General features: G+C 47.3%; 1 protein-coding gene across 2 annotated transcripts in view; it reads right to left on the minus strand.

Moving 5' to 3' along the window:
- The window catches only part of clvs2 (clavesin 2), a 101,215-nt gene that overhangs the window by 69,008 nt on the left and 11,912 nt on the right, over positions 1–20,295 (minus strand). For both annotated transcript variants that reach the window (XM_085997275.1, XM_085997274.1), the window contains exon 2: positions 16,055–16,229. In XM_085997275.1, the coding sequence (XP_085853401.1) occupies positions 16,055–16,229 (175 nt within the window). The remainder of the gene's footprint in view (positions 1–16,054; positions 16,230–20,295) is intronic.

Genomic DNA, 20,295 nt, shown 5'->3' on the forward strand with positions numbered 1-20,295 from the left:
CAACCCTGGCACAGGTCCCAGCACCTACGACCTCACCAAATACCTTGCACGCACCCAGCTGGTGACTTCGGGGTTAATCAAGTTTGATGACAGGCCGGAGAATTATCGGGCTTGGAAGTCCTGCTTCCACAATGCCATATCGGGCTTAGACCTGTCGGCAGGAGAAGAGCTCGGCCTCCTTATCAAATGGCTCGGCCCAGAGTCCGCCGGACAGGCCTGCAGGATAAAAGCGGCCAACGTGGGGCAGCTGCCAGAGGGGTTGAAGAAGGCTTGGTGAGGCTGGAAGAAAGCTACGGCTCGCCCGAAGCCATTGAAAGGGCTCTCTTTGACAGGTTGGCGAACTTTCCGAGGTTGACGAGTAAGGAACCCCAGAAGCTCCGCGACCTTGGAGATCTGCTGTCGGAACTCGAAGCCGCAAAGCAGGACGGCTACCTACCCGGTCTATCGTACTTAGACACTTCCAGAGGGGTAAGTCCCATCATTGAGAAGCTTCCATTTAACCTGCAGGAGAAGTGGATAACGTTTGGATTAAAGTTCAAGCTAAAGCACAACGTGGCGTTCCCACCATTCTCTGCATTCGTTAAATTCATCCGTAAAGAAGCCAAAGCCAGGAACGACCCCAGCTTCAACTTCTTCTCCTCCCACCCAGCACTTGCCAGAAGAGACAAGTTCGACAGACATGGAAAGACACCAATATCTGTCCACAGAATGCAAGTGTCCTCAACTGAGCACACAAAGATTCAGAAGAAACCTGAGGATATGAGCAAACAATGCCCTATCCACAACAAGCCCCATCCTTTAAAGAAGTGCAGAGGCTTCAGGGAGATGTCCCTGGAAGATCAGAAACAATATCTTAAAGAGAACTCTATGGCCTAGAAATTCAGTTGCTTGCGCCAGCCGGTAGCATCTTAGGAGGAGGAGATGTTGGGCGCTAGGCGGCTAGCGGCTGGGCGCAGCGCAATCTGCGCCGCTCCCCAACTTCACTAGAGATTTAGCGTCGGCGCAAAGTCTTTGCGCGCGCTCAGCTGCGCGCGCAGATCCTGACGTCATTTCATCGTGCAACGCCCTTTGTGCGCCCCAAACCGGAACTTTAGTGGTGCCACCCTTCTTTGCGCCTGGCGCCCCCAGCAACTGGTAGAGGGGAACGGTTCCCAGTCGCTGCGGGGTGCGGGGGGCGCTATTTAAAGGGGACTCCTCCTGCATTATAAGTGACAGCCATTTTGTGCCAATCCTTCTGTGTGAGAGACAAAGGCAGAGAGCTTTCTGTTTTGACTCAGCGCTCGCACAGGTACTTCTGGCTTCAGGCCAGAGCTTTGCACTTGGATTTCACTTTCAGTGCCATAGCCTTGAGTCGCCACATATACTGTAATGGGGGCTACAATGGGTGGAAACGTTGGCTTTCTGCATTGCATTCAAAGGGATCAGAGACGCCGTGAGAGAGTGCCAGTCATGGCCAGACGGAGAAGGGCCAACAGGTGTCGGCACAGGAGGCCTTACCCACCCAGGGTATACCGGCAGCAGTTCTCATATCTGAACATGTCTGAGGAGCAGTGTGTTCGGAGGCTGCGATTCAGAAGGGAGGTGGTCACTGAGATCTGCCACCTGCTTCGCAGAGATCTGCAGCCACAGCTGAGGAGCAGGACGTCTCTGTCGGTGGCAGTGAAGGTGACGGTGGCTCTCAACTTCTATGCCACCGGCTCCTTCCAATCCGCTACTGGGGACATTGCCAACCTCTCCCAGTTCGCGGTACATTGCTGCATCCGACAGGTGAACAATGCCCTTTTCAGAAGGAGATGTCAGTACATCTCCTTCCCCATGACACTGGACAAGCAGCAAGAGCGTACAATGGGATTTGGAAGAATAGCGGGCTTCCCCATGGTCCAGGGCATAGAACTGATGAACCAGCATTGGTCAGGCCTTACTTCAGGGCTGCAGTGATCAGGGCATGGCAGCCAGACACGTCCACCCTCCCCCTTTAAGAGCTGACCGGCGCCAGAGTGTCTGCCGTCAATCAGCAACTCGCCGCACCTGCGCTGCGCCCGCCCTCGGGGGTATCGCCCCAGACCGCCGGCTTAGCGCCTAATGATAGTCGTGCATCGCCTGTTTTAGCGCAGCAGCAACCTCTTGGGGCGATGCGACTGAATATCGGCGAAGGTGGCGCGAACTTGCGCCGGGCGCAAACTTTAGCGGCTGCCCGACTGTAGCGCCCCGAACGTGGCTATACTGAATTTCTAGGCCTATATGTTTCAGGTGCTGCTCGTCCACGAGCCATCTCGCCAAGGACTGCAAGGTGGATGCAAAATGCACTGAATGTGAAAGTGATCCGCACGTTTCAGCACTACACCCAGGCCCAGCTCCTTGGAAGTCAGAGACGCCTCCTCCCGCATCAGAGCACGGCGGGGAGAGAGAGGGAGCTGCTGGTCCAGAGATTACATCCAGGTGCACCGAGGTGTGTGGAGAAGGAGTGAGCGCAAGAGCATGCTCCAAGATATGCCTCATTAATGTGTACCCCGTAGGACGTCGCACACTAGAGAACAAGCCATCTCAGGTGAGCACACTCAAGACTTCCATCTTGGAGAATGGTCGTCCAAGCTACCTTACCCCATGCAGTAGACAGATCCGCGTGGTGTTTGACTCCAGTGCACCATATCAGGGCGTCTCTCTCAACGACGTACTCCTCACAGGGCCCGATCTTAACAGCCTCTTGGGAGTGCTCATGAGATTCAGGAAAGAGCCCGTTGCCATCACTGCCGATATCCAGCACATGTTTCATTGCTTCGTGGTGAGAGAAGACCACAGAGACTTCCTCCGCTTCCTGTGGTATCGGGACAATGACCCTAATAGAGACATTGTGGACTACAGAATGCGTGTCCATGTCTTTGGGAATAGCCCGTCCCCTGCTGTTGCCATATACGGACTAAGGAGGGCTGCCAAGGAAGAAGACGACGACTTTGGCAGTGATGTGAGAGGGTTCATCGACCGAGAGTTCTAGGTCGACGACGCACTGAAGTCATTCCCGACTGAAGCAGAGGCCATCAGTACCCTCGGACGAGCCCAGGAACTACTTGCACTATCCAACCTCAGGCTGCATAAGATAGCCTCTAACAGACCAGCAGTGATGGAGGCATTCCCCCCTGAAGATCGTGCTAAGGACGTCAAGGACCTAGACCTCTTCACTGATGACCTCCCCCTACAGCGTAGCCTAGGGGTGTCGTGGAACATAGCAACAGACACGTTCACGTTCCAAGTCCTAGACGCCAAGAAACCCTTCACACGTAGAGGAGTGCTCTCTACAGTCAACAGCCTATACGACCCTCTTGGCTTCTTAGCCCCTGTCACCATACAAGGCAGGCTGCTCCTCAGGGAACTCTCCACACGCGCTGAAGAGTGGGATTCATCTCTCCCTGAAGAGATGGAAGCAGAGTGGGACAGATGGAGAGACTCACTCCAAGACTTACAGGAGATCCGAATACCTCGCTGCTATTCGTCTTTCTCTCCCTTAAATGCCCAATTCAAAGAGCTTTGTGTCTTTGCAGACGCATCCGCTAAGGCCATTGCAAGTGTGGCTTATCTGAAGGTCACCACTCAAGAAGGACAAAGCAAAATCGGCTTTGTCTTTGATAGAGGCAAGTTGGTGCCCCAGCCAGACCTCACCATACCCAGGTTGGAACTGTGCATAGCAGAACGCAACCTACCCCCTCACAGCAGTCTACGGAAGCTGCATCCTATCATCGACACCGACGGACCGTCTCCGAGGTGGTTCTTCTTTTGTCGCCAGAGGACTCCAGTGACAAGTAGAGTTCGGACTATGTGGAGTCGTTAATGACCCCAGACGGGGAGTGTTCTGGACCAATGAACATTTTATGTGTGCAGATAGCACCCTCTGGTGGTGGTTATTGTGTTAACAGTTTGTATGCTGGAAAGGTCATCTGATCTTTCTTCCTGTGTGAGGTCATTTGACCTTTGTTCCTTTCTTCCTGTGAGAGGTCATTTGACCTTCCTACCTTTCTTCCTGTTGACCCCAGGAAGCAGTTTTGCTAGGAAGAACCTGACTTGAGTAATGGAGAATCTGCCATGAGAGGTTCCATTCACAATCCAATGTAATCTGATTTCATATGTTAGGCCAAGCGCAATATCTGTGAGTATCTTTGTTCCTTAGCATAATAGCAACATTGTCAGAGTAATATTTTGATAATACTATGTTTATAAAAGGTTAATATTTGATAGTTATAGAAGTTAGTCCAAATATTAGTTAGTTATACAATTAGTCCATTCTACTGTTGTAAATATGTTTATATCTTATGTAATATCGAATGTATAGTACTCAGTTTATGTACAAAACATACTTTGTCTTTGTTTACAGTTTCACAAATTTGTTCAAGTAAAGCTTCAAAACAGCAACCGGCTTCAGAAGAATTATTTTTGAATAAGTGTTTAACTTGCTGGATAACTAGATAGGAGCACGTCTAGCGTGGCCAGTACACCCCTATTTAAGAAAGGAGTTGACAGAAAGCAGGAAACTATAGATCAGTTAGCCTAACATCTGTCATTGGGAAAATGCTGAAGTCCTTCATTGAGGAAGCAGTAGCTGGGTATTTAGAAAAACATACTGCAGTCAAACAGAGTCAGCATGGTTTTAGGAAAAGGAAATCATGTTTAACAAATTTGCTGGAGTTCTTTGAGGATGTAACAAGTAGGGTGGACAAGGGTGAGCCAGTGGATGTGGTGTATTTGGATTTCCAGAAAGCATTCGATAAGGTGCCACATAAAAGGTTACTGCATAAGATAAGAGCTCACGGAGTTGGGGGTAATATATTAGCATGGATAGAAAATTGGCTAACTAACAGAAAGCAGAGAGTTGGGTTAAATGGGTAATTTTCTGGTTGGCAAACGGTAACTAGTGGGGTGCCACAAGGATCGGTGCTGGGGCCCCAACTATTTACAATCTACATTAATGACTTGGATGAAGGGATCGAGTGTAATGTAGCCCAGTTTGCAGATGATACAAAGATGGGTGGGAAAGCAAGTTGTGCAGAGGACACAAAGAATCTGCAAAGGGATATAGACAGGCTAGATGAGTGGGCAAACATTTGGCAGATGGAGTATAATGTGGGAAAGCAAACTATTATTTAAATGGAGAGAGATTACAAAATGCTACAGTTCAGAGGGATCTGGGGGTCCTTGTGCATGAAACACAAAAAGTTAGCATGCAGGTACAGCAAGTAATCAAAAAGGCAAATGGAATGTTGGCCTTTATTTCAAGGGGGTTGGAGTATAAAAGCAGGGAAGTCCTGCTACAACTGTACAAGGTATTGGTGAGACCACACCTTGAGTACTGCGTATAGTTTAGGTCTCCTTATTGAAGGAAGGATATACTTGCATTTGAGGCAGTTCAGAGACGATTCACTAGGTTAATTCCAGAGATGAGGAGTTTGACTTATGAGGAAAGGTTGAGCAGGCTGGGCCTATACTCATTGGAATTTAGAAGAATGAGAGGTGATCTTATTGAAACATATAAGATACTCAAGGGGCTCGACAGGGTAGATGCAGAGAGGATGTTTCCCCTCATGGGGAAATGTAGAACTCGGGGGCACAGTCTCAGAATAATGGGTCGCCCTTTTAGAACTGAGATGAGGAGGAACTTCTTCTCTCAGAGGGTCGTAAATTTGTGGAATTCTCTGCCCCAGAGAGCTGTGGAGGCTGGGTCATTAAATACATTTAAGTTGGAGGTAGACAAATTTTTGCAAGATAAGGGAGTGAAGGGTTATGGGGAGCGGGCTGGGAAGTGGCTTTGAGCCCAAGATCAGCCATGATCTTATTGAATGGCGAAGCAGGCTCAAGGGGCCAAGTGGCCTATTCCTGCTCCTATTTCTTATGTTCTTATGTTCTTATGAAACTGTTTCGAATGCATTCTATAAACTCGTCCTCCAGACTACCCTTGCCAATTTGATTTGCCCAATCTATATGAAGATTAAAGTCCCCCATGATTATTGCATTACCTTTGTTACAAGCTCCTATTATTTCTCGATTAATACTCTGTCCTATGGTATAGTTACTGTTAGGGGCCTATAACCTATACCCACCACTGTTTTCTGACCCTTGTTATTTCTTATCTCCACCCATACTGATTCTACTTTCTTATCTTCCAAGCCAAGATCCCTTCTTGCTACTGTCCTTAAGTGGCACTGGAAGTAATCCTGAGATTACTACTTTTGAGGTCCTGTTTTTTAATCCTTTTCCTAGCTCCTGGAACTCTGCCAGAAGGACCTCAACACCTTTTCTACCTATGTCATTGGTTCCAACTTGGACCACAACCTCTGACTGTTCTCCTTCCTCTCGCAGAATGTTTTGCACCCGCTTGGTGATATCCTTTACCCTGGCACCAGGGAGGCAACATACTATTCAGGAATCATGTTTGCAGTTACAGAAACACCTGTCTAAACTCCTAACTATTGACTTCCCTATGACTACTTTTTTACCCTTTCTTTTTCCCCTGTGTGCAGTCAAATCTCCTGCGGTGCCAGGATTTTGATTCTTACCACATTCCTCCAAGGAATCGTCACCCTCCCCAGTATTCAAAACTGAAAACTGCTTAGCAAGTGCCATTGGCTTGGGGGATTCCTACACTTCCTCCTACCCTATCTGTTGGTCACCTTCTGTGGCAGTGGGGTGAACACTTCCTGGAATGTACGATCCAGGAAACTCTCAGACATCAGGATGCGCTGCAGTGCCGCCAGCCACTCCTCAAGCTCTGAAGCTCCGAGCATGAGGTCGAGCAACTGTCGGCACTTCCTGCACACATGTTTATCCAGGACGCATGAAGTGTCCTGGAGTTCCCACATAGAACAGGATGCGCATGCAATGGGTCCCAGCTGGCCTGCCATAGTACAGGAAACTTTGGTATACCCGGAGGTTGTATGTCCGGAAACCTCGATCTACCAGCAGAAATCAGGAGCCGTTTTGTTAGGTTTTTTTTCTTCTTGTGGCTTTGTTTTCAACAGTCGGGCTCTGGAAAGTCTCGCTGAAGCTGTTGCTAAGCTACAGAGACGCTTCCAAGGTACGGGCTGACTGTTTACAAGCTGTTGCTAAGCAACAGTATTTGTTGTCAGATATGGAGATGAAAACCTCCGTATGCTTCAACATTAACTTTGTATGTCCGGCAGTTTTGATAGATCGGCAACAGCTCGGTCACGTCGGTGCCGGATATAACAAGTTTCCTGTAGTCAATTTACTGACCTCTAAATCACTGAGATCCTGACCACTAAAACACTTGACACTGAACTCTAAAAATTTAAGACACTGCTGTCTAAGACACTGAGGCACTGACCTATAAAACTCTAAGGGGGAAAAATTCGGTTGGTTACCGCTTCCCATTAGCGCCTCGGGGGGGGCGCTAGGAACTTAGCGCCCGAACGCGGCAATTTTAGTGCCGCTCGCGAAATTGACCAATCGTTTTGTGGTGGTGCTAAACACTACCGCCACGATCTCCTGCACCTGCAGATTGTGACGTCAGCCAAGCGTGCACCCCGGACCGGATATTGAGTCACGCACCCTGCCTTAGCACCTGCTGTTAGGAACGATAGGTAGAGGGAAACGTTTTCAAGTTGGGAAGGGGCTGGGGGAGCGCTATTTAAAGGCGCTTCCTGCCTTTTGTCAGCAAAATTTTTGGTTTTAATGCTGTCCTAAGGAGTTTTGGCCCTCAGCATCACTTCTGAGGTTCCTAAGTGCCGAGCTCTTTCCCTCGGCCTATCCATTAGTGCTTCCACACAATTGCTTTTGAGGTCTCTCCAAGCCAAGATTCAAGGCTGCAATGAGCAGGGTGTGGCTGGCCAGCAAGATGGCCCCTCCCCTTTAAGAACTGGATGGCACCAGTCTGTCTGGCTTCCATGGTAATTGGCATCGCCTGAGCTTCGGTAGCGTTCTGAGGTAGCGCATCGCTCCCTGATGTTTGCGCCTTAAGAGAGGTGTGTAGCACCTGATTTAGCACTCAAATCACCTTCAGGAGCAATAGAGACGAATTTTGCAGTCGGAGGCGATAATTAGTGCCAGGCGCTAAACTTTGCGCCCGGCCGATATTAGCGCCCCAAAATGGGCGATACCGAATTTTTCCCCCTAAAAGAATTACTTCTAAGAAACTGACCTCTAAAAGACTGAGGTACTAAAATAGTATAAAGTTAACCTAAAACACTGGAATTGATATCTAACAATCTAAAACACAATGCAAACTACCAGCAAGTGAATTATCAACAACAGTGAAAAAACAAACAATTTAATGAAACAGACAAACAACCTAACACTTACCTATTACCCAACAATCTGCTCCCTCCATGGCAGTGATGTCACTTCTAAATTCTTTCTCAGTATTCCACATTTAGCTCGCACTCTGACAATTGTGGTGTATGTGCCTTTAAGAGCCCCCTGTGTACTGTAATGCCGGTAATGGCCACTCGGGCTATATAAGCCTGTATATTGTCTTGTATCTGTTAGTTCACCTCCAGACTTTGTTCAGTAAACACCTGTGAAACCAACTCCTGCCTTCCGTGTCTCCATTAACACACGGATACAACAGTGGCGACGAATTGGAAACGGACTGACCTGCAATTCGGCAGCAGCTCAAGGAGATCGATTCCTCAGACGAAAGTCGAAGAAAAGCAAGAAAGAAAAAAAAAACTGTGGTTTCACCAGCTAGCTGAGCTGGTGGCAGGTACTGCAATAATCCTTCCTGGGCGGCGGGCTGAGGCTCCATCGGCTGGCTCTGCAGCGGGGCCGAGCAGCGAAGGCGGAGGCAAACAGAGACAGAGGGGGGGAGCACTCGGGAGACGGCCGGCGCTGCAAAGCAGGTCGGCGTTCGGACCAAGCAGAGGGAGGGAAAAGTCCCAGAGAGTCCGGCGGGAACGAGTCTCCACCTGTAAATAAAAACCGCGGAAAACAGCGTTGTCAGCAGCAGCAGCGGCGGGAAAGCGCGGGAAGTGCCATTTTTTTCTGCAGGGAGGAAAGGAAAGCGCGGAGGGCACCATTTTTTTTTCAGGATGCCTAAGGCTGGCAATATTAATGCTTTCGATAATGATATAGAGGATTGGACCACATATGTGGAAAGAGTGGAGGTATATTGCACAGCAAATGAAATAGAAAATGATAAAAAGGCATCAGTACTTCTAAATCTAATGGGCGCAAGGACATACGGGCTGTTACGAAACTTAATCACTCCAGCCAAACCAAAGGACAAGAATTTTAAGGAGATTGTTGATACCCTACAGGAGCACTTAAACCCAACACCGCTGCTGATAGCGGAATGATTCAAATTCTTCAAGAGGAATCAGCACAAGAATGAAAGTAACGCTGATTACCTCACCGAATTAAGGAAGCTATCAAAGCACTGCCAATTCGGGGCAGGACTGGCAGATTCTCTTCGAGACAAATTCATCTGCGGTCTCCTAAGTGAAGGAACACAGAAAAGGCTGCTTTCTGAGAAAGATTTGACACTGGACAAGGCTTTCAGTATGGCTGTATCATACGAAGCAGCCGCAAGAGGAGCTGCAGAGATACAGCAAAAGCCACAGGACTTCGGCACCCATGAAATGACACAGGGTTTCGAGCGATATTATCGCTGCGGCAGATCCACCCATGACCAGAGGGACTGCTGGTTCAAGGACAAAGCATGCAGGCAATGCGGAAAGATTGGACACATTGCACGTGTATGCCGATCTGGACACAAAAAATCCATGGACAGGAAAAAAATCAATAAGGAAAACTACAGAAAGGTACAAATTATGACAGACAGTAGCTCCGAAGACCAGAAGAGCGATAGCGACTCCGGAAACAAGAGACTAAGCTGTCTCAAATTACATAATGTAATTGCCAAAGAAGATTACCAGACCATTTGGATTACCCTCACGATAGCGGGGTCCCCAGTTAAAATGGAGCTAGATACAGGATCAGCTCTGACCGTCATAAGTCGACGGGATTACGAGCGGCTATTTCCGCATATACCTTTGAAAGACACATCCATTATCTTGAAAACATATACGGGGCAGAAAGTATACCCCAAAGGGAAAATAAGGGTGCCTGTTGTGTACAACGGCAAGGAAATACAGAAGTTGTATTTATACGTTCTACAAGATGGTGGTCCACCGCTGTTGGGACGTGAATGGATCAGGAAGATACGTTTAGACTGGCACTCCATTCAGGCACTGACGGTGACCAGTAAGGAAAAAAATGATGATGACGTCATACCTGAACGATTAAAAGACATCTTGGCCAACGCCAAGGAAATGTTTCAAGAGAAACTAGGAACCTTGAAAGGCATCACCGCCTCAATAAAAGTGGAAGATGCGGCAATTCCCAAGTTTTTTAAGGCAAGGCCGGTGCCATACGCAATTCGTCCAGCAGTCGAGGCAGGGCTAGAGAATTTGGAAAAGGCAGGCGTATTATCCAAGATAGATTGGAGCGAGTGGGCAACACCCATCGTCCCAGTCATGAAGAAAACGTTGAATAATGATAAATCTGAAGAACAGAGAAAAATTCGCATCTGTGGAGACTTCAAGGTGACTGTAATCCCGGTCCTTCACATGGTACAGTATCCTCTTCCGAGGATAGAAGATATTTTCGCCGCACTATCCGGAGGGAAACGTTTCACCAAAATTGATTTAGCACAGGCATATCTACAGATGGAGGTTGAAGAGGCCTCTAAAAAGTATCTCACGATAAATACACACAAAGGCCTGTACCAGTACAATCGACTGGTTTTCGGAGTAGCATCAGCTCCAGCTATCTGGCAAAGAGCTATGGAGCAAGTCCCCCAAGGGATTCCGGGGACTCAATGCTACCTAGACGACATCCTTGTAACAGGAGAAAACGACAACGAGCACCTTGCCAATTTGGAGCAGGTGCTCACTAGGCTGAGAGAATGGGGCCTATGAGCAAATCGCCCCAAGTGCGAATTTTTCCAGAAACAAATATCATATTGTGGTCACATAATTAACAAGGAAGGGTTGCATAAGTCACCTGAAAAATTGAAGCGGTCATAAAAGCCCCAGCACCTGAAAATGTCTCACAATTAAGGTCGTTCCTGGGATTGATAAATTACTATCATAAATTTTTACCGAACTTATCAACTCTTCTCCACCCTCTTAATGAACTGCTATAAACAGGAGTAAATTGGAAATGGAGCGAAGACTATAAACGTGCCTTCCATAAATGCAAAGACTTAATCACGTCCAAGGAAGTTTTGGCTCATTACAACCCATCGCTGCCAATCAGACTGGCGTGCGATGCATCCCCTTACGGCGTAGGAGCGGTATTATCGCATAGATTCCCTGATGGCTCGGAGCGGCCGATAGCTTTTGCGTCATGCTCATTGAACTCAGCTGAGCGTAACTATGCCCAGATCGACAGGGAAGCACTCAGCCTGGTATGGGGAGTGAAGAAATTCAACCATTACCTACACGGACAAAAATTTACCTTGTTGACTGACCATCAACCCCTCGTCTCCATATTCAACCCTAAAAAGGTTGTTCCCATTATGACAGCACAAAGGCTACAGAGGTGGTCCCTTTTTCTAGGGGCACACCAATATGACATAGAATACAAAGGATCAAAACAGCATGGGAATGCTGACGGTTTATCGCGCCTACCGTTGCCAACAGTAGAAGAGGCACCTACAGTAGACCCAGTGGAGATGTTCCACTCTACCATAGTGGAATGTCTACCAGTAACAAATTCTGCCATTGAAAAGGAAACGAGAAATGACCCGACTCTCTCACGAGTCTACGATTTAACGGTGAAGGGATGGCCAGCACATGGCGAACCACTGTTGCCAGCATTCTCGCAAAGAAGAGAACAGCTGTCAGTGTGCCGAGGAACCTTGATGTGTGGATCCAGAGTGGTGATTCCACCCAAACTCCAGGATAAAGTGCTAAAGGAGCTTCACGAGGGGCATCTGGGTGGAGTGAAAATGAAGAACCTAGCCAGAGCGTTTGTATGGTGGCCAGGTAGCGATGGAGACATCGAAGAAATGACCAAGAGCTGCCTAGGATGCCAGAAGGTCCAAAGCGCTCCACCCCAAGCCCCTCTACATTCCTGGGAGTGGCCCTCATCTCCATGGCAAAAGGGTACACATCGACTTTGCTGGTCCATTTATGCACTCAATGTTCTTAATCGCGGTTGATGCACACTCCAAGTGGCCGGAGGTAATAAAGATGTCCTCCACCACCATGGAAAAGACCATCACAGTATTAAGGACCATATTTGCCAGAAATGGGCTGCCTGAACAGATCTGTTCTGATAATGGACCACAATTTGTGTCCGAAGAATTCAGGAAGTTCTTAAAAAACAATGGGGTTAAGCACTACACGTCCGCCCCATACCATCCCGCCACCAATGGATTGGCTGAAAGGTTTGTCCAGACCTTCAAGAAGGCCATAAAGGCCATGGGTAATGAAGACATAAAACTTCAGCATAAGGTAGATAACTTCTTGTTTGCATACAGGAATGCAACACATATGGTTACAAACCAAACTCCCGCCATGATGTTCTTCAATAGAAGCCTAAGATGCCGGCTGGATTTGATCAAGCCAAACATCAGAAGGGACGTGGAGAACCGGCAATTTCAAGGCATGAATGAAAGGCCAACTAGAACCTTCCAGATAGGTCAACAAGTTTTGACCCGGGTCTACCGTACCGAGAAATGGCAGCCTGGAACTATTTGCACACGACTAGGACCGCTGATGTATACCGTGGACGTTGGAGAAAGCATAATAACGCGCCATGCTGACCAGATCATAGAGTCATCCGAAAAGGGACAACCTACACCACAACTCTATACGCCTAATGATGAAGTAGAGATACCCATAGTATCTACCTCCGATCCGGTGATACTGGAACCAGATGAACCCGACACTGGCATTCAAGCCGAATCAGCCTTGCCAAAAGAACCTACTACACCACCAGAAACTACACCACCGAGGCGTTATCCAGACCGAGTCAGGAATCCTCCAGAGAGACTGACTTATAATTGATTAACTGCAGCAATGTGTAGATTATTGTTCTTGTAACATGTAATTCATGATTACTTAAAATATTATGTACTGGTTGGCTAAAAGGGGAGGAATTGTAGTGTATGTGCCTTTAAGAGCCCCCCTGTGTACTGTAATGCCAGTAATGGCCACTCGGGCTATATAAGCCTATATATTGTGTTGTATCAGTTAGTTCACCTCCAGACTTTGTTCAGTAAACACCTGTGAAACCTACTCCTGCCTTGCGTGTCTCTATTAACACACGGATACAACAAATAGTATAGATGCATTTAAGGGGAGGCTGGACAAGCATATGAGGGAGAAGGGAATAGAGGGCTATGCTGATAAATTTAGATGAGGAAAGACAGGAGGAGGCTCGAGTGGAGCATAAACGCCGGCATGGACTGGTTGGGCCGAATGGCCTGTTTCTGCGCCATATATCCTATGTAATCCTATGTAAATTGAAAGTTCCACCCCAATGTTAAAAATTTTTAAATGGGCAACCCGACCACAACCTGCCTCCAACCTCCAGCCTCCTGTTTTAATGGAAGCCGGTTAGGTGGTAGGTTACCAACCTGCTCTCAGGAGGTGGAATGGTCACTAGAATATTTTAAGGAGGCTGCGTGCTTCCATTTTATGAAAAGTTTTATTTTTAACATCTGCAAGCCGGGTTTCCTGGGCCTTGGGAATGAATCCCAGCAGCTGAAGGGAGATGAGAAGGGACTGGATGCATCAGCTAAGGCCTTTACAGCACTGCTTGTGGGCCAAGAGGAGCAGCAGTGCTTCCCCCCGGACCACCAAGCTTGCCTGTTAACCCCACCCCCACCTCATGCTCTTCCTGCCTCAGCGTTATTAGCGGGGCCTATACGTCACATCCTTGCTAACACTTCTTTTTGTCATTACAGCACTTTTCGCATCTGCTTTTACCAACTCCTTTGCTGTATGTTCATATATACTCTGTGCCGCTACTTCAGTCATATCCCTCACCTTTACACACTTCTCTATGCTATGTAACTTCTTCCAGACTTTCTGCCAGGCTATCTGAATAATTGGCACCACATTTATTCTCTCAGTAGCATATTTCCACACATTGCCTCTTTAGCATATTGGGGTTGCCTTCTCCCATAAGAACATAAGAACATAAGAAGTAGGAGCAGGAGTAGGCCATACGGCCCCTCGGGCCTTCTCCGCCATTCAATAGGATCATGGCTGATCCGAATCTAGACTCACGTCCACTTCCCTGCCCTCTCCCCGTAACCCCTAATTCCCTTATCTGCTAGGAAACTGTCTATCTCCATTTTAAATTTATTTAATGTTGCAGCTTCCGCAGCTCTCTGGGGTAGCAAATTCCATAGATTTACTACCCTCTGAGTGAAGAAGTTTCTCCTCATCTCAGTTTTGAAAGGGCAGCCCCTTATTCTTAGATTATGCCCCCTAGTTCTAGTCTCACCATCAGTGGAAACATACTCACCACATCCACCCGATCAAGCCCCCTCACAATCTTATATGTTTCGATAAGATCGCCTCTCATTCTTCTGAACTCCAATGAGTAGAGTCCCAACCTACTCAACCTTTCCTCATACATCAACCCCCTCATCTCCGGAATCAACCGAGTGAACCTTCTCTGAACCGCCTCGCGAGCAAGTATATCTTTTCTTAAATATGGAAACCAAAACTGTACGCAGTATTCCAGGTGTGGCCTCACCAATACCCTGTATAACTGCAGCAAGACTTCCCTGTTTTTATACTCCATCCCCCTTGCAATAAAAGCCAAGATTCCATTGGCCTTCCTGATCACCTGCTGCACCTGCATACTAACTTTTTGTGTTTCATGCACCAGGACGACCCAGATCCCTTTGTATTGTAATTTAAAAAACCTCTATTGCTCAGGCCAACATCCCCAGCATCGAAACTTTGACCACGCTCGATCAGCTCTGATGGGCAGGTCACATTGTTTGCAACAGTCCACTGCAGAGTTTACCAGCACAACCAAGGCCTCATTGGAAAACTGGGCTTTCCTCAATTTTTATTGAGCAAAGCTCCACAAATATTATGCAATTCACAACTGCGTTCATGAACTTTTCAACATTTGTATAGGTGAAGTGGCTCATTAACTGATTGAAAAGCATTAAAGGTGCAGGTGAATCACAACTGACCACTATATTTTTTTCATTACCACAATGAAATCAGGAATCACACATTACAAGAAGGTCCCCTATTCATGGGTCATAAATTAAGGTGAAAATGGGCATTTCTCCTGTTTTTCAAAAACAAAGAGGAAAACTTAGCCATTATCAATAAAACAGTGATTGTTAGTCATGCACAAGTAAATTCTATTAAAGAACTGCTTTATCTAACCAATTAGTGGAGTGTGTCTAAAGATGCTCCTGCTGGCTGTGGATGATTATTGTGGTGTTAATAGCTTTATTGAAATGCAATTTAGTTTCATTTTATAATGTTCAGATGTTCAGGGAAATATGTTAAGGGAACTAAATTCCCAGTTTCAATGAATGACCTATGCCAAGTAAAAATGAACCAACATATTTCAATACCTTCTCCTAGAGCAACATTTTTCAGTACAAGTGTTTTTATTTTAAATTCATCTATGCACAAACATATTTGTTGAGTTAGTTTAACAGAACGGGATATTCATAGAGATAGACTACATTATTAGGGTAAATAAAAACATAGGAAGTATGAAAAATAGTTTTGGTAAAGAAAGATAGTAGAGCCTTTTTTATTAGTACTGCAGTATATTCATTCCGTGGACTAAAACCACTTCAAGCTGAATTATTTCTTTCTACAAAAGCAGTGCCCTTCACGTACTGAGTACCACATGCTTCTCCTGGGAATTATCTAATTATGCGTATGAAGTATTTTACTCTCTACATGTAATTAGCACATACAAAAGAAAATCTTGGACAATATCATTTTTTATAAATTGCAGTGACTTGATTTACTAGTATGAATAAAACTATTGTTTTGAAAATCTCTCTTTATATCAATTAAATATTTTTATTACAAACAGAAAACATTTGTACCTGCAGTCCCTCAATAGCCAGTCGAAGCATACTCGGGGTTAGTTTAGAGGCTTGCTTGAAAGTGAAGTTGCTCCAGTCTATGATCAAAATAAATCCATTTACTTGAAGTTCTGGGTCTTCGATCATTGCTTCCAATGATAGTAATATGGCACGCAAAATATCTATTAACGTGTACCTAAAAACAGAGACAGTGTCATTAACAATCAGGGCTTTTTAACAATAAGCAGCAAAGGTTTCAAGCTGGTCATCAAAGAATTGTAACAATTTGGTTAACTCTAATATTTGGGGCTAAGCTTCACCAACATTAGTGATTATCATAGTCTCTGGGCAATTGAAATACTATTTCAGCTAAAACAGAAAACCCCCCTAACTAAAGCCATTGTATACCAATTGGTTTACTTAGCTAACAACAACTTAAATGCGAAGGTGTACGGTAGTCAAGTGGTTATGTTATTGGACTAGTAATCCAGAGGTCTGGGCTGATAATCACGTGAGTTTAAATCCTACCATGGCAGTTTGTGAATTTGTGATTTAAAAAAAATTAAATTAGATCTTGAATAAAAAGCTAGTATCAATAACTAGTATCACTGACTAGAATTATTAGCTAGTATCAATGGCCTAGCAAGTCACTCAGTTGTATTAAACAGTTTCAAAGAAGTCTTCTTCTTAGGCAGCCCCTCAGAACCGAAGATGACTTGCTTCCACATTAAAAATGAGTTCTCAAGTGACTGATGAGTCCAATGAGGGAACTACAGTCTCTGTCACAGGTGGGGCAGATGGTGGTTGAAGGGGCGGGTGGGTGGGGTGCTTGGGTTGACGTGCGCTCCTTGTGCTGCCTGCGCTTGGCTTCTGCTTGCTCGGCCCGGCAAAGAGACTCAAGGGGCTGGATTTTCATTGAGGAGTCGGGTAGGAGGCGGGACTACAACTTTCGGGGTTGTACTCCCGCCTCCATCGAGTTCTAGCCAACCCACGTGATTTTGACTTGATTGACCTTGTTGAGCCCGCCCAGCGGGCTCAGCAGGCCAATTAAGGGCCACCTGGCAACAGGTGACATCACAGATTGACATTTCATCTGTCAAGACCTTTTGGCAGATGAAATATTAGAGCTTCACAGTTGTTTGAAGCTGTCAAACACTGACAATCTGTATTCTAAGTTAATTCCTTCCTGTCAGGATGATTTAGAGATCTCCCCGGAACAGAAAGCTGAATGCTGCAATTTTTGATAGCTCACAGCCATTCTGCTTTCTGTGCCAGTGAGATGAGGGACTCCTGAGGTCTGAAGGAAGGAAGGCTGTAAAGGTAACTTCTTTAAACACTTTACACACACCAAACACACTTATCTTTGCACTCATGCACCCATCACTCACCTGAACACTGGACATCTCGACCCCTCCAAGCCCTTCATCCCGACAGTCCGTCTCCTCTAACTTGCCGTGGTTTGGAGCTGTCGGGAATCCCACACTTCAACATTAAAAATAGGGATTAAGCTAAAAACTGTCTGTAAACTACCTGTTAACAGGCAGTTGATTGGCACTAATCCCCTTCCCGCCTCGGGGAGGCGGGTACCCGCCTCCTTTGAAACTGGCATGGAGGCGGGTTGGGGGCGGGATGGGGTCGGGACCCCTGATTTCAGGATTTTAACCCCCCACACGCCTCCAATCCCATCTCCACGGCCCAATGAAAATCCTGCCCAGGGTGTTCGGCGCCTTCCCGGATGCTTCTCCTCCAATTTGTGCGGTCTCGGGCCAGGGATTCCCAGGTGTCGGTGGGGATGTTACACTTTTTCAAGGAGGCTTTGAGGGTGTCCTTGAAGCGTTTCCTCTGCCCACCTGTGGCTCTCTTGCCGTGCCGGAGCTCTGAGTAGAGCGCTTGTTTTGGGAGTCTTGTATCGGGCATACAGACAATGTGACCTGCCCATCGGAGCTGATCGAGCGTGGTCAAAGCTTCGATGCTGGGGATGTTGGCCTGAGCAAGAACACCGACATTGGTGCGCCTATCCTGCCAATAGATTTGCAGGATCTTGCGGCGGCAGCGTTGGTGGTTCCTCTCCAGTGCTTTGAGGTGCCTGCTGTACATGGTCCATGTCTCTGAGGCATACAGCAGGGCAGGTATCACTGCTGCTCTGTATACCATGAGCTTAGTGCCGGGTTTGAGGTCCTGGTCTTCAAACACTCTCTTCCTCAGGCGACCAAAGGCTGCACTGGCACACTGAAGGCGGTGTTGGACTTTGTTGTCGAAGTCTGCCCTTGTTGACAGTAGGCTCCCAAGGTATGGAAAGTGGTCCACATTGTCCAAGGCCTTGTCATGGATTTTGATAATCGGGGGGGCAGTACTGTGTGGCGGGGGCAGGTTGGTAGAGGACCTTTGTCTTATGGATGTTTACTGTAAGGCCCATGCTCTTGTACGCTTTGGTGAAGGTGTTGACGATGGTTTGGAGTTCAACCTCCGAGTGAGCGCAGATGCAAGCATCGTCTGCATACTGTAATTCAACGACAGAGGATGGAACAACCTTGGATCTGGACTGGAGGCGACGGAGGTTGAACAGTTTCCCGTTTGTTCTGTAAATTAGCTCCACTCCAGCGGGGAGCTTACTGAGGGCGAGATGGAGCATTGCAGCAAGGAAGATCGAGAAGAGCGATGGTGCGATGACGCAGCCTTGCTTGACCCCGGTTCGTACGTGAATTGGGTCTGTGGTGGAACCGTTGGTCAGGATCATGGCTTGCATGTCATCGTGAAGCAGGCGGAGGATGGTGACAAACTTTTGAGGGCAGCCGAATTTGAGGAGGACACTCCATAATCCCTCACGGTTGACAGTGTCGAAGGCCTTTGTGAGATCAAAGAAGGCCATGTACAGCGGTTGGTGCTGTTCCCTGCATTTCTCTTGTAATTGACGTGCGGTGAAGATCATGTCCATTGTGCCCCTTAGTGGGCGGAATCCGCATTGCGACTCTGGGAGGAGCTCTTCGGCCACTGGGAGAAGGTGATTGAGGAGGATTCTTGCGATGACTTTCTCTGTGGCAGACAGCAGGGAAACTCCTCTGTAATTATCACAATCGGACTTGTCACCTTTCTTGAAGATGAATAAAATGCTAGTATCAATAACTAGTATCACTGACTAGTATCAATAGCTAGTATCAATGGCCTAGGAAGCCACGCAGTTGTATTAAATAGCTTCAAAGAAGTATAATAAGAATAAAAACAGATGGACCACTCAGCTTCAACCTAGCCATCAGATTTGGATACAACAAGGCACACCCAGTCCAGTCAATCCTGCAAAGTCCTCCTCACTATCATCTGGGGACTTGTACCAAAGTTGGGAGAGCTGTCCCACAGACAAGTCAAGCAAAAGCCTGACATAGTCATACTCACAGAATGGTACCTATTAACGTCCCAGGCTCCTCCATTACCATCCCTGGGTATCTGTTGTCACATCAACTGGACAAGCCCATCAGAGGTGGTATGCAGTTGGCGTGGAGTAGCCCTGGGAGCAATGTTCCCTTTAAGTGCGCAGTGCTCTACGATTCTGCGCAGCTGGTGAGTCGGCTTTTAAATTGAAAAAAACGCAAATACACGGAATTTTGAATGGGCCGCATAGCCCGTTAAAGGGGCCGTGCAGCCCAAAAGAAATTACAGGAAAATTTGCCTGGGAGTCCTCAATATTGACTCCGGACCCCATGGTGTCTCATGGCATCAGGTCAAACATGCATAAGCAGAAGCCAACCAATGTCTGAGTGCTGCAGTGGAAGCTCAGACTTCTGTCATGCAAGCACAGACTGCTCTCATGCAGGCTCCGGTTGCTGCCACGCAGGCCCAGACTGCTTCCATTGTCGCTCCATTTACCAGTGTGGAAAGGGGCTTGCAGTCCAGCAATCTGTCCTCCAACAGGTTACTAGGATTGCTGAGGCACCACCGCGGGGGAATGGCAGTGGCTCCGTGGAGCACGAACCTGTTGTCCTTTCTCAGGATGACAACATTCGTCCTTCCACCACTGCCACTCCACCAGTGCCGTTGATGTTGCCTGCCAGCCAGCCAGCCCAGACTGCTGCCACTCATGCCGAGGTGGTGCAGTCCGCAGCCGGGCCTTCTAGGCCCAGAGCTGCTCAAGGTTGCCCTGCAGTCTCCTCCACTACAAGTCAGCAGCCATGCTGCAGCCACTGGGGTAGCAATTCATAGGAGCACTAGGATAGGCAAAGGCACACGGAAGACAGGAACTAAGGGATTGCACAAGGGTGATTAGTTGA

This window comes from Somniosus microcephalus, chromosome 9, assembly GCF_052327205.1.
Source record: "Somniosus microcephalus isolate GS21.2 chromosome 9, FLI_Smic_1.0, whole genome shotgun sequence".
In the NCBI taxonomy this organism is placed as follows: domain Eukaryota; kingdom Metazoa; phylum Chordata; class Chondrichthyes; order Squaliformes; family Somniosidae; genus Somniosus; species Somniosus microcephalus.